Consider the following 11,797-nt stretch of genomic DNA (forward strand, 5'->3'; position numbering starts at 1 on the left):
AATGCCCCACCCCTGACTGCCCTGACCCCCCCTCCCCCTTCTCCCCCCAACCTGCTCAGGTCATGTTCACCGTCGCTCATGGCTTGCTCTTCAGTGAATCGTCTCGAAAACACGTGTTTTATTACCCAGGCTAGAGAGCCTAATCGTCGAGGCCAAAACCCGTCTTTTGATAAATCAGCTATACTGCACCCGGTGTGGCTTTTGCGAATTTGCAAAAGAAACCTGAACCCCCGCGCCCTCAGCACATGGGGTGCGGAGTTGGAGGAAACACCGAAGAAATTGCCGTTAAAATGTCACGTAGAGTTAGGCTAGCAAAGTTGGAAAAACGGGGTGCGCGTTTGGTATTTGCCCCGTGAAAATAGTTATCCTTATTTTCTTTTCCCCTTGTCACTTTTTCCAACCACCCTATGATGTCCGCACGGCCCCCGGCAAATGCCGCACACGACGATATTGAGGGAATATTTCCACGGACAAATGAATGCGGATGCAAGAGTGCACAAAAATGAAAGGGCCCGAAGGGAAGTTGAGAACTAGTTTTTCGGGACGTTTCACCAACTTTCTACTCGGGGTTGGAGTCTGGACTTCCTCACCGAGTGCTCATTGCGGAAGACTAGGTGTTCTCAGAAACAGGTGTGTCTTCAGTGAGGTTTGGAGGTGGGGGGTCGCAGAGGCAAAAGTAGGGCTTAGTTGCCTTTTTTTTTTTTAATTGTTTCTTCGACGGAATGCGGGGCAAGACATCTCCCTTTTTTTTATGTTTCGATAGTTACTCCCGATTTTATTTTTAAATTGTTTGCGGTTGTTTTTTCGCTTGTCAACGAACCAATGGTCACCTTGCTTGCTCGGGGGGGGGGGGGGCACTCTGGTTTGGAGGTGGCAACTGCCCCTTTTGCACCCCTCTGCCGACGCCTATGGTGGGCCAGACGGGCAGGTGCGTAAATGATCGCACTAGGGAGGCTCAAGTGAGGGTGGGTGCAACTCCTAGATTGGGGATCACGGGACATGGACGCCATTTAATTGCTAAATTTTGCTGGGAGTCTATGGGGCAAAGGGTCGTTTTCTTTCCTAACTCAGGTCATAGAGGCCCATTAAGGTGCTTCAATAATTTATACAAGGTATAAATGATTACTTTTCCATAGCCACTAGTTTTGTTGCGATAGGTTAAGTATTTTTTTAACGCGAAAAGTGGTAAATTCCGCCATCTTGGACGTTGCTGCTTGTCTGGCAACCCTTTCTCCATTGGACCTTTTTCCAGTAAGGAGTGCCTCACGGCGGTTTTGCCGCGTACTACAAATGGAGGGCAACCGAACTCGCCTTCTCCCGTAGGAACAGATTAGCGTCGCAACAGAACAGTGCCCCCCAAGAATGGCGAAAGGGCGGTCAAGGGAAAGGGTGTGCGCGTGCGCAGACGCTTACTGGAAAAAGGTCCAATGGACCTTTTTCCAGTAAGCGTCTCGGAGCGAGAAGGAAGCGAGAGAGGCTGCGCCAAGGCGTTGGTTGCTTTTAATGGGAGGAGAGAGGAGGAAAGGAGCATGGAGCAACAGGGTTGCAACAGAGCGGGCGCCTGCTTTCGTGCAGGCAACATTGGCGCATATCCTTTCTCGAATCCTCTCCCTCAGGCGCCGCCATTCAATCGCAAACGCTCTCCAGGTTTTGAGTTGCGCCCACCCTCACTAGAGCCTCCCTGGATCGCACCCGTGAGCATGCTGCCTCTACAAAAATGACGCCTTCGGGGCATCTTGCAATTCATTGTAACAGATGCTCGTCCACCCCAGCCTTCAATGACACTAAGAATTTGCCTAGATAGAAAGCTAAAGTGTCGCGAGAATTACATGAGGCATTTGAAATTAGAACCAGGGAGAAGAAATGTATAAGTGACACGTTACATGCTCAAGACTAAGGAGTTTGAATTTTTGAAATGTGGGCTGAGCAGATAGATGAATTTTCAACAAACTTCAGTTGAGAGTGCACCTTGTCCTGTTCCCCTTCGTCCGATTCGCTGTGTTTTTTCGTTTGCAATAAACCAACTGGCCCAAATCTCCACTTTATTGCATAGGTCACGAAACATCAATTTTTTCCGCTGAATTTAGCAGGGAAACTGAATTGGTGCATAGGTCACGTGACATATTTTTCCGCTAAATTTAGCGGGGAGGATTTGTCTAAATCTTGTTGTCAGCTCAAGTGACATTAATTTTCCCGGCGAATTTATTGAGGAAGCTTTTCGTTTATCCAGTGACAAAACTTAATCTCGGCATTCTTAACACAATGCATTCATTATGAAACCAGAAATGCTCGGAAACCTCTGCCGTTTTACAGAATAAATGCAGCCTCTTTTTAACGGATGTAGAATTTGATGGATATTTCATGGCATGGTCCCGGCAGGCAGATGTTCTGTTGTCAGTCCAGGCCTAGTGCCACTTGGACCGCCAACCTAGTGCTGCATGAATCGCAGGTGGTCCGCACTTGTTACCCAATGTTCCTGTTGCCATACTCACTCTGTTCATTCTAGATTCATAAATTGTATTTCTACGCTAACCTTGAAATATATTTATCTTTATGCATTTTGCAATTTAGTACATTAAATACAGCACAATCCACTCTCCAAAGTTTTTTATGCAGTTTTGTGGATGCCGTGCTACATCATAGATTTGTAAAATAAGATTAGAAGAAAGGCGACTCTACCTCATGCCTTCACAGCTGCTTCACCCTTGGATATGCAGCAAGCAGAGGAAACAACAAAAGCGTAAATATAACGTCTACAAAATGTATCCTACAATGCACTCCATATGCATTCATTAAAAAAACATACTTGTACGCAGAACTCGCGGTCTTCCTCAAATCTATAATAATGCATGGGATTACGCATACTCGCATGTACAGGGTGCGGCCGTAAAGACGGGAACATTTGGCACACCCTGCAAAATTCAAATTCCAAACGTACATACCTAAAACTGGGCACGCGAACGTCATTTTGCAAAATGCTTTAGGTATATTTTTGAGAGTGCAACTTGGAGCTGTTCAAATTTAACAAAACAAAGCAAAAATGGCAGCCTTGCACGCTTATCGGTACTTGCGAACACCGAAGTCTGGTCTGTCGCAAGGTTTTTTTAAAGTGACAAATACCAGACGCTCCAGACCACAAAATATTGGTAGACAGATCTGCAAAAATTTATCGACCAAACAGAATGAGCGAAAGAACAATGCCGAATTGAGTTTGAATGTTTCATGAAGGGCGAGAGAAAATGTTTTTAATGCATTGAGGAGCAGTAGGCTTACTCGGCTCGCGAAATATTTGGCAGAGGAAGCGAATAAAAACTGTATGGAGAACCAACGTCGCTTTGAAACTTCTGATATTGCAACACTGAAGTTTTGAAATTGTTATTTCATAAAATTGTTACAAAGCAACTTCAGTAGCGCAAACTGTCTTCACAGTGGATGCTAAAGATGTTGGCTCAAGACCACGTAACATGCTCAAGACTAAGGCGTCAGACTTCTGTGATGAGGGTAGTATCCAAAAAATTGTGCCACGATATGACAAATACTTTACCATTGAAAAGAATTACGTCGAAGCTTAAGGTGTGTAGAAATAATTGAAAATTGAGCATTTCACGAACATTGTGACCTTACTTTCCTTTCGCAAAGCATTGCCTACTTTCCGGATGCTGCTTGTGACTGGCAAAAGTACACAGATTTTCTCTTGTATCATATATAGTACTCAAGGGTCACCAAACATTTTAAATGCCCTGAAGAGACAGTACTCGACACAATACGGTAAATTATCTCACTTGCTCTCCAACATGCAACATCAAGCTTTTGCTGCAGTATGCCCCGTAACCATTCTATGGGTGGCTTGGCTCCTCTGCACGAGAAAATCCAGGTTTATCTCCACATCAGCACCACCTACTGGGGGTCGTAATAGTCTATGTGGTCGCCCGACGTAAACTTCTGGTCTTCGAGAATGCCGATGAGCCGACCGACTGTCTTCTCTGGTGTCAGTAGTCGACCCTCTTTGATCGTACCTGAAAGGAAAGGGTAGCTCTTTAATAGTCAATAAAAATATCCTGCGCCAACACCGTCCAGATGTAAACTGCATGCAGTAGTACAAGTGGGTGCAGGGTGTAGCTTATCAAAGAATTCATTCAATGTTTGATTTTGCTTGTGTCCAAGCGATCAGCTGGCAGGCACAAAACAAACTGCAAAAATCGGTACAAAAACAAGCTTGAAGCTTGTGGGAACCACGTGTTTCCTGCATCTCTATCTAGGCCTAGCTCAGGCAGGCCGTGGGACGTTGCCATGAGGGGGTGCATCCCGGATGCGAAAGCAAAGCCACATTCATTTGTGAACGGCTTTCCCTCGCCCTTCTCGGGTGATTTGCCTAAAGCACACCCCACGGGATCATGACTTGGATGCGTCCACCCCTCCGGGGAGCTCACCTACATCCAACCCACCCCGGGCGCATCCATTCTTGCAGGCTATATAAGACGGCCCTAATCCAACGGGCGCGACTCTCGTTGGGGGAGGCTCTGCTCGACGGAGCCTTCCTATCCCTATCTGATCCTCCCCCTCCATGATACTGTCAGTAGCGGCAGCGCGGACTCTGACTGGCGATCCTGTCAAAAGAGAGAGCGCCGTCATCTCCAACATTGTTGGCACTCGGGCAAGCGTGTGGCATCTAAGTCAAATAAACACGTCTTTATCCGGACCTAAGGAACCTTCTGTGTTCCTAAGTGGTACCCCCAAAGGGGAAACCCACAAGCTTCTTGTGAGAATGACATGAGAGATAATAGGACCAGACCATGAGAATAACTGAACTAGTTGTTCCTACCACTGGAATACATAAGCCCAAAGGGAACCTGTGTGATGTGCAATACACAGATGCCTATCTTCGCTTTTCTAATAAACCAATTTTTCTCTCTCAAGAGGGTGCCTTCAGCAGGATGAATTACCACAAAGTACAATTCGCAAAAAAGTATCCAGAAAGATGCACCACCCCCGAAAGACAACCCTCCCCTATTCTTGGCATCACAATTTTTTTTTAAAAACACCAAAAGATAAATTAATATAGTAATTGCAGGGCCCTGGCAAGTGATAACCTTGGCAGAGATGGCCACGGCAAGAGATGAGCAAACAATGGTGACTGGGAAGGACAGTCCTTGGTTCGTCACCCCTCCCAGCAATCACAAGTTTCGCAGGTCAAAAAATCTAATTAACTGAAGAATGTGTTGGTAACATTGACTGGCAACAGAAATGTTTGTCGTCCCTTGTCCCAAATTTGTTTTATCCTTTCTGTTGCCAGACAAAATCTAAAACTAGCATTTTTTCAACTTTTTTTTTATAGCTCACCAAAAGTCAGTTGACTTCTTATTTTCACCTGATTTGCTTTCGATTTTAGGCAGGCTATCTCTTGGGATATTACGGTACCAGGGATGGGCAAAATACATGCAAATATGTATTGAAATACAAATACAAAATACTTTGTCAAAAATGTATTTAATTACAAATCTAATTACATTTCCAAAAAAGCATTTAAATACAAGATACAAATACAACCAAATGTATCTGGTCTCCTCCAAATACTTTTCCGAATACATTCCTCAAAATTTGCGTCAGCGACTTTAGGGCGCCTGCAACGGGTTTCTGGGTATCTAATTTTGCATCGCACACTCGGGAGTCAGTGTGCGAGACTCTAGTAACGTAATAGAAATATAATCACAAAAAATATAATCAGCTTGGACGTAATAGGTGAAAAAAGTACAGAGCTTCAAGCCGCTTTTTTTGTCGATTACATTTCGGTATAGCTAGAGAATGTTTCATTGTTGCAACTCGCACCAGTTACAAAAATCTCGACGACCCGCGCATTTAGAATGTTCCAGGCAAAAATATGAATGGAAATCAGGCTGGAAAGCATCACAAGTTGTCACAGGCACTTATTTAGCCAGTCTGCCTGTGAACGTCGATTTCGTCACTATTCTTGCCTTGGACTAGCACCGCAATCACAAAGTCACTAAACGCTTGTGCTTGATTGAAAGACACTGCATTCGGTGCAGAACATAGTTTTCTTCCTGCTCTGTACAGTGAAAATAAATTTGAGGGACGTATTTTCGCCCACAAAATTGTATTTAATTACAATTGTATTTGAAATACCCATGTTTTAGTATTTAAATACACACGTCAAATACATTACCCAATTCGTAATCAAATACAAATGCAAAATACACAAAGTATTTGAAATACTGCCCATCCCTGTACGGTACTATATTTTTTCCACCAAAAGCGCATGAAAAAAGGTGATAAAAAATTTGCCCGATTCCTATACTACTGTGTCAAATGCATCAGTAACGCAGAATGCATTGTGTGCTGCTTCGCAGTGACGTTGCACAGAGGAACTCAGTACGCATTTTATGCCTCGACGAGGCAAACGTTGTGGAGCGTAGCGTCTCCGAAAGGAAGCCCCACCCAAGCTAGCAATCCGGCAGGAAAGGAAGTTGGCGTCTCTTGCACTCGCACACCCCAGTTTTGATGAGGGGACCAGTTTACAGTGCTGAATTTTTCATGTCACCGGCCGGAGGCCAGCGGGAGGCACAGATTAGGCATGGGAGCTGCGCCAGCGTTCAGATGGGACTTGTGCCAAATCAGCGGGGAGGCGAATTGCAGCCTAGCGCTGTCACAGCAAGCATGCTATGTTCCTCTTTCGCAAGAGTGTGTCAGAACGAGTGGCTGCGAGCCAGCTGCGCGAAATGTTCTGCGTCAACCCTTTGACGGTTATCCTCACACGTGCACTGCAGTGATTACATGTCTGAAACTGCCCGCCTAATCGCGAAACTGCACGCACTGCGGGAGGTGTTGTTATTCGCAATGTCTTTGGCAAAATGTGAGTGTAAACGACCCAATTTTCGCAAGGACCTAATTTTTGCAAATCTCCCACAATTCACAAAAAATAGGTCCCGCAAAACAATTGTAGTAAAAGGCAAAGGGATTGAAATCTATGTTGTAATCCCACCTCGTCGCGAAAATTAGAACACACGAATTATCCCAAAACCTCAGCTTTTACCTAAATCGCAAAATATTGAGCCTGTGAAAAATAAGTCGTTTACAGTACTGTGTTTTCCGGACTATAGTTCGCACCCAGTGCATAGTCCACAAAAGCAAATTCGGGGTCAAAAATTAAAGTTTTTACATAGATACTGTAAAACCCTTTATTTTCGCGGGCCCCTATTTTTCGCGAATCGGTCACAGATGACATAATCGCGACCACTAAATTTCGTGAATTCTAGACGCCTGTGTTGAAAATCTTAAAAACTGAAATTTTCGCGCGCCCTTAAATTTCGCAAATTCTTCAATTCGTGAAATTCGCGAAAATTGAGGGCTCGCGAACGTTAAGGGTTTTACAGTAGTCCGCACCTGGTGCATAATTTGCACCTGGTGCATAATCCGCACCTGGTGCATAATCCGCACCTGGTGCATAGTCCGCGTGTGGTGCTCAATCGACACGAAAATCTTCTCATAGACGACACCCCTGGACAAATGTCTACTTTCTTAGCTCACAAACAAGCCTATTATACATGCAAATCATCATTAACATACTCTTTCATTCACAAAATCCGCTCGTCTCGTCATAATCAATGATATTGAAAAACAAAACTTCTCTATAGTCCACACGCGCAGATACTCCGCACTGCCTAAAATTTCAACTTTTAATCATGTACAGTCCGCGGACTATAGTCCGCAAAATACGGTATATATTTTCACGGTGCTCTGTGTTCTTGGGGCTATTTATTGCCTTGAAATTAAATGTCTCGTGCACGTGACACGCGCGGGATAGTCGCTTTGCGTGTTGGTTGCTCTGGCGGTAGTGGCAATCGAAGCTCCGGAACTTCCGATTCAAGCTTTTAACGCTTCTCAGAATTTTATTTAGATGATGAGAGCTTACCATCCGAGGGAGGCTCTGTAAAGTGCCTCTGGTTCGGAATCTCGAACCGCCGGAATTTCGCGGAAGCAGACGCGCCAATGTGAAACCGAACGGAAAAAAAGTGACAACGTTAAGCCTTCAATATTTACATTTGATGCTTCTAAACCTGAACAGCTTTCAAGCACTGTATTTGCTCCCACTAGACAAGTAAGAAAAAACCTGCACACTGACGCCTTCCTCACACCAGGGGTTGGTACCCTTTTTCCCCTATGGGCCGAATTGCCATGAAGCAGAGTGGGCCGGATAATCGATCCAAGGGGAGCGGGGAGGGATTACCTCACAAAAAATAATAGATATGATGCACAGCAAACTGTTATGCCCAGTGCTACACAATGTATTCGGCAAGACTCCTCAAGCCCCATAGTAAGCCTCTATGTGTGACAGCAACTATTGAAATTCACAAAGGTACACACCGTGATTCTGAACAAAATTTATGAGACACGACAACCTTATTTATTGGTTCCCAATGCATCACTTTAGTGCACACCGATTTATGACGAATAATGCGGTGAACATGCGTAGGAAACTAACCCCAATTCTTGCCGTCTTAAATCACTCCAAGTTTGCAACTGATCATATTTCTTGCACCATTAGTCCTGGAGGGAGTGTATGTGTGTGGCCAGTTGCCGACCGCTGCTTTATACTATTATTCCTTTAGAAACAAAACACAACCGCTAAGAAACATTAAAAAACAGAAAACAAAAATCTTGTTTGTCAAAAGGTTAAACGGGCGGTGCAAAATTTTTGGACTTTGCCCAATGAACTGCGAGTATTATACTATGTCACTTGCATAACGAAGAACAAAAAACGTTTTCTTGTGTGCGCTGGGTTTTACTAAAAAAAAAGAAAAATTAAACAAGTTGAATTAAACAAGCTCAACTCCCACGTCTTCTTTTGAATGACATACTTTGGGGGAACACCTGGTTTCCCATTCTCTCTTAAAATCCCCCAGCCGCTTCCTCCATGATTGTAGACTTTTCAAGGTTTAGCATCACCGAAGGTCGTGGCTGCGGTGAGTGATTGACACAAGAGGCGGTTCATCACGGGGCTGATGGCAAGTGTAGCGGCACTGGTTTTGTTGACTTCCGCAAGTCACCCAGAAGACGTTTCACCGTAGTCCCCGTAACCGTTACACACGGCTGCAGATCGGCAAATAATTAGTTTCTTCTTCTGCGATTAGGCTATGGAATAGCAGTTTTTGGGCAAGGCAGCACATTTTTCCGTCACTTTTGCCCAGATAAACAATATAAAAATACAAACTGCAAACTATTTTAATGCTAAAATCGTAACCCTTTAAGTAGCCATGTTGGGTCCATGAGTCGCAGATGCTGTGTGGGTGCTTTAGGACCCAAGGGTTCCTCTAGAGTACTACTGTCACATGTTCCATGATTAAACCTCCTCAACCGTCCCCGCCATTACTGAAGTGTTAGAAGGTTTGAGCTATCCACTTAGACATAACCTTGTGTCAAATACTGGATTAATATGCGCATTATTGTTTACGAGGTCCACAGGCTCGCACACTGCTTTACTGGATCAATGCCGGGACCAGGAGGGGTTCCTCGTATGCTATGCCAGGCGGAAAAAAATTCCTCAAGATTGAAATGTCCAAGACACCATGATGCGAGCGGAGTCACTATATGGTCCGAAACTCTCTGTGCCAAAAACATTAGCTGGATGCCCCTCCCGAAGGCCCCCCCTTCCCCCTGTCCATAGAGACTGGGTAGTATCGAAGATGTGTGGCTTGACTCTCATAAGAGGCAAACTTACTGTCATGCATCGCTTCCAATTCCTTGGTTCCTCTCTTCAGCTGCGCAAACATGGCGGTGTCTACGGGACCAGGAGCGTAGTTGAGGGTGGATACAGACGGGTTTTCCAGAGCAACCACTTTCATGTACATGTCTCTCGCTGCCTTGCCTGATAGAAAAAGCGACCAAGAGCATTAGGAATGATCCAGGGTGATTACAGCAGATCTGATCAGCTGCAAGAGTGGGTAAAACATACGAGACGCAAAGAAATCACCGTTACAGTAATAGGCAAATTCAGTCCCAGCAATGTTTTCCAAATTACATCGACACACTTCAACGAAATACAAAGTTTAACAAAAATTAGATCTAAAGCCTGACCACGCCAGGTTAGATGAGGACAGTCTACATACAGGTTCGAAAATGAATCACCGCGAGATCTGTGCTTCAAATGACGCATGGCAATGAGTTTGATAAGAAAGCGTGGCACACGGCATCCAAACCACAGATATTGTGGTGACTCGTGTTTGCAGACTCTTTTTTGTATGACATATGAGTCAGGTGACCCAGGCTTAATGTTTTATACGCAGATGCAAATGCCGTCGATATGATGTGACGAAAAATGCCATACTGTTTTTTCTCTACACCATTCCTTGTTTCTTCCAGGGTCAAGTCAATCGTTCAAATCATGTTGTTACAAACACCCTAAAAACCACAAATCAGTAAGTGTTCTGCTTGTGCTTTGTTTGTGCGTTGTTTTAGCTGGCAATGATCTGAAAGTAGTAGTAGTAGATTGAGGTTTTATGGCGCAAAAGCAACTTAGGCTATGATGCGCCAAGAGATAGGCAATGATCTGGAAGACCGAAGTCATCTTAACATTAATTCAGACAGCGCCAATCATGTTTACTGCTTCCAGATAACAAATTATATTCCAGTTACGTGAAAATGCATGTAACTTTCCCAGATGTCGTGCCACGTCCCGTTCACGCACCAGACACGTCTCACGGACGTTTCCAGCGACGTCTGTGGGACCTCCGAGACAGGCGCGATCCGGAGCTATAACACTCACCCACACAGTAGAGAACGAGTCCAGGTATCGCCGCGATCCCCGCACGCGACGTGATATTGATGATCGTTCGCGATGGCTTGGAGTCGGGACGGTAGTGTTGGAGGAAAGCAGTAGTCAGCGTCATGACTGAAGTCAAGTTGAGGTGGTTGTAGTCATCGATCACTCGTTCGTCGTCGTACGTCGCCGCGTACCGCGAAGTGTCTCCGGTCGTACCGGCGTTGTGCACGAGCACGACTCTCTCCGGACTCTCAACTTGTGCCGAAGCCCGTCGCAGAAGTTCCTGGTAGTCCCGAAAAGAGGCTCGAGAGTGATCGCAGGTCTCGACGACGACGTTCACGTCGGGTCCATGGTCGCCGACCAAGCGCTTTGTCTCCTCCAGCCCAGCCGTATTTCGGCCCGTGATGACGATCAGCGAGCCTGGAGCTACATGTTTGGCGAAGCTCACCGCTATGGCCCTTCCTATGCCCACGCTAGCGCCTGTTACGAAGATTAGGAACTTTTTGCCCCAAAAGGGAGCTTTCTCGCAGTCACCTGTCGCTTCGGCCATTTTTTTCCCCCGCGTTTTCTAGCAAATTAGTTTCGCCTGTGCACTGCTTCTCTCACGACAGAACCGACAGGACCACCGACAGGACCACTGTGACTGCGTGCACGGTCACTGCATACGAGAAGGTTTTGATTGGCCTCTTTGGATTAGGTCTTATCGGTCTTATTATCAGCAAGGTTAATGCGGTTGCTGGGATGTTCCCCAACGCCCCAACCCTGCGAAAGAAAGAAAATAAGAAATCCCGCAACGAAACAACGTTGATCTTGCTGCCTCGAAATAAAAGCGATGAAAATTTGAAACGCGTACTATTATTACGTTCTACGAGGTTGATTACGTTTATGTTTATGTTGCACTGTTGCACCTGGATTGCCGTTAATTGTTGTAAAATAGCAGCTGAATAGATAAATACATACGCCTGAATATTTTTATCTTGGCGGTGGCTTGCGCCACCTAGCCGGCCTTTTTAGTTTTTGTTT

General features: G+C 45.3%; 1 protein-coding gene across 1 annotated transcript; it reads right to left on the reverse strand.

The window, feature by feature from the left end:
- Positions 1-3,141: 3,141 nt before the first annotated feature.
- Positions 3,142-11,759, reverse strand: LOC120850964 (sepiapterin reductase-like). Its single transcript, XM_040223595.3, has 3 exons — positions 10,778-11,759; positions 9,734-9,880; positions 3,142-4,016 (listed from the first exon to the last, which is right to left on the reverse strand). The coding sequence occupies exons 1-3, from the start codon at positions 11,322-11,324 to the stop codon at positions 3,898-3,900; spliced, it is 813 nt and encodes a 270-aa protein (XP_040079529.2). The 5' UTR covers positions 11,325-11,759; the 3' UTR covers positions 3,142-3,897.
- Between the last annotated feature and the right edge of the window lie 38 nt (positions 11,760-11,797).

This window comes from Ixodes scapularis, unplaced genomic scaffold (genome assembly GCF_016920785.2).
Source record: "Ixodes scapularis isolate PalLabHiFi unplaced genomic scaffold, ASM1692078v2 PGA_scaffold5__190_contigs__length_132052651, whole genome shotgun sequence".
NCBI classification, from domain to species: Eukaryota; Metazoa; Arthropoda; class Arachnida; order Ixodida; family Ixodidae; genus Ixodes; species Ixodes scapularis.

What these genes read in the sequence shown, in the direction of transcription:
- LOC120850964 (XM_040223595.3), bottom strand. Translation starts at nt 11,324, where the DNA reads ATGGCCGAAGCGACAGGTGACTGCGAGAAAGCTCCCTTTTGGGGCAAA. An exon ending in ACTCGTTCTCTACTGTGTGG is followed by an intron (nt 9,881 to 10,777) that starts GTGAGTGTTATA and finishes TTTTTCTATCAG; the next exon opens with GCAAGGCAGCGAGAGACATG. An exon ending in ATTGGAAGCGATGCATGACA is followed by an intron (nt 4,017 to 9,733) that starts GTAAGTTTGCCT and finishes CTTTCCTTTCAG; the next exon opens with GTACGATCAAAGAGGGTCGA.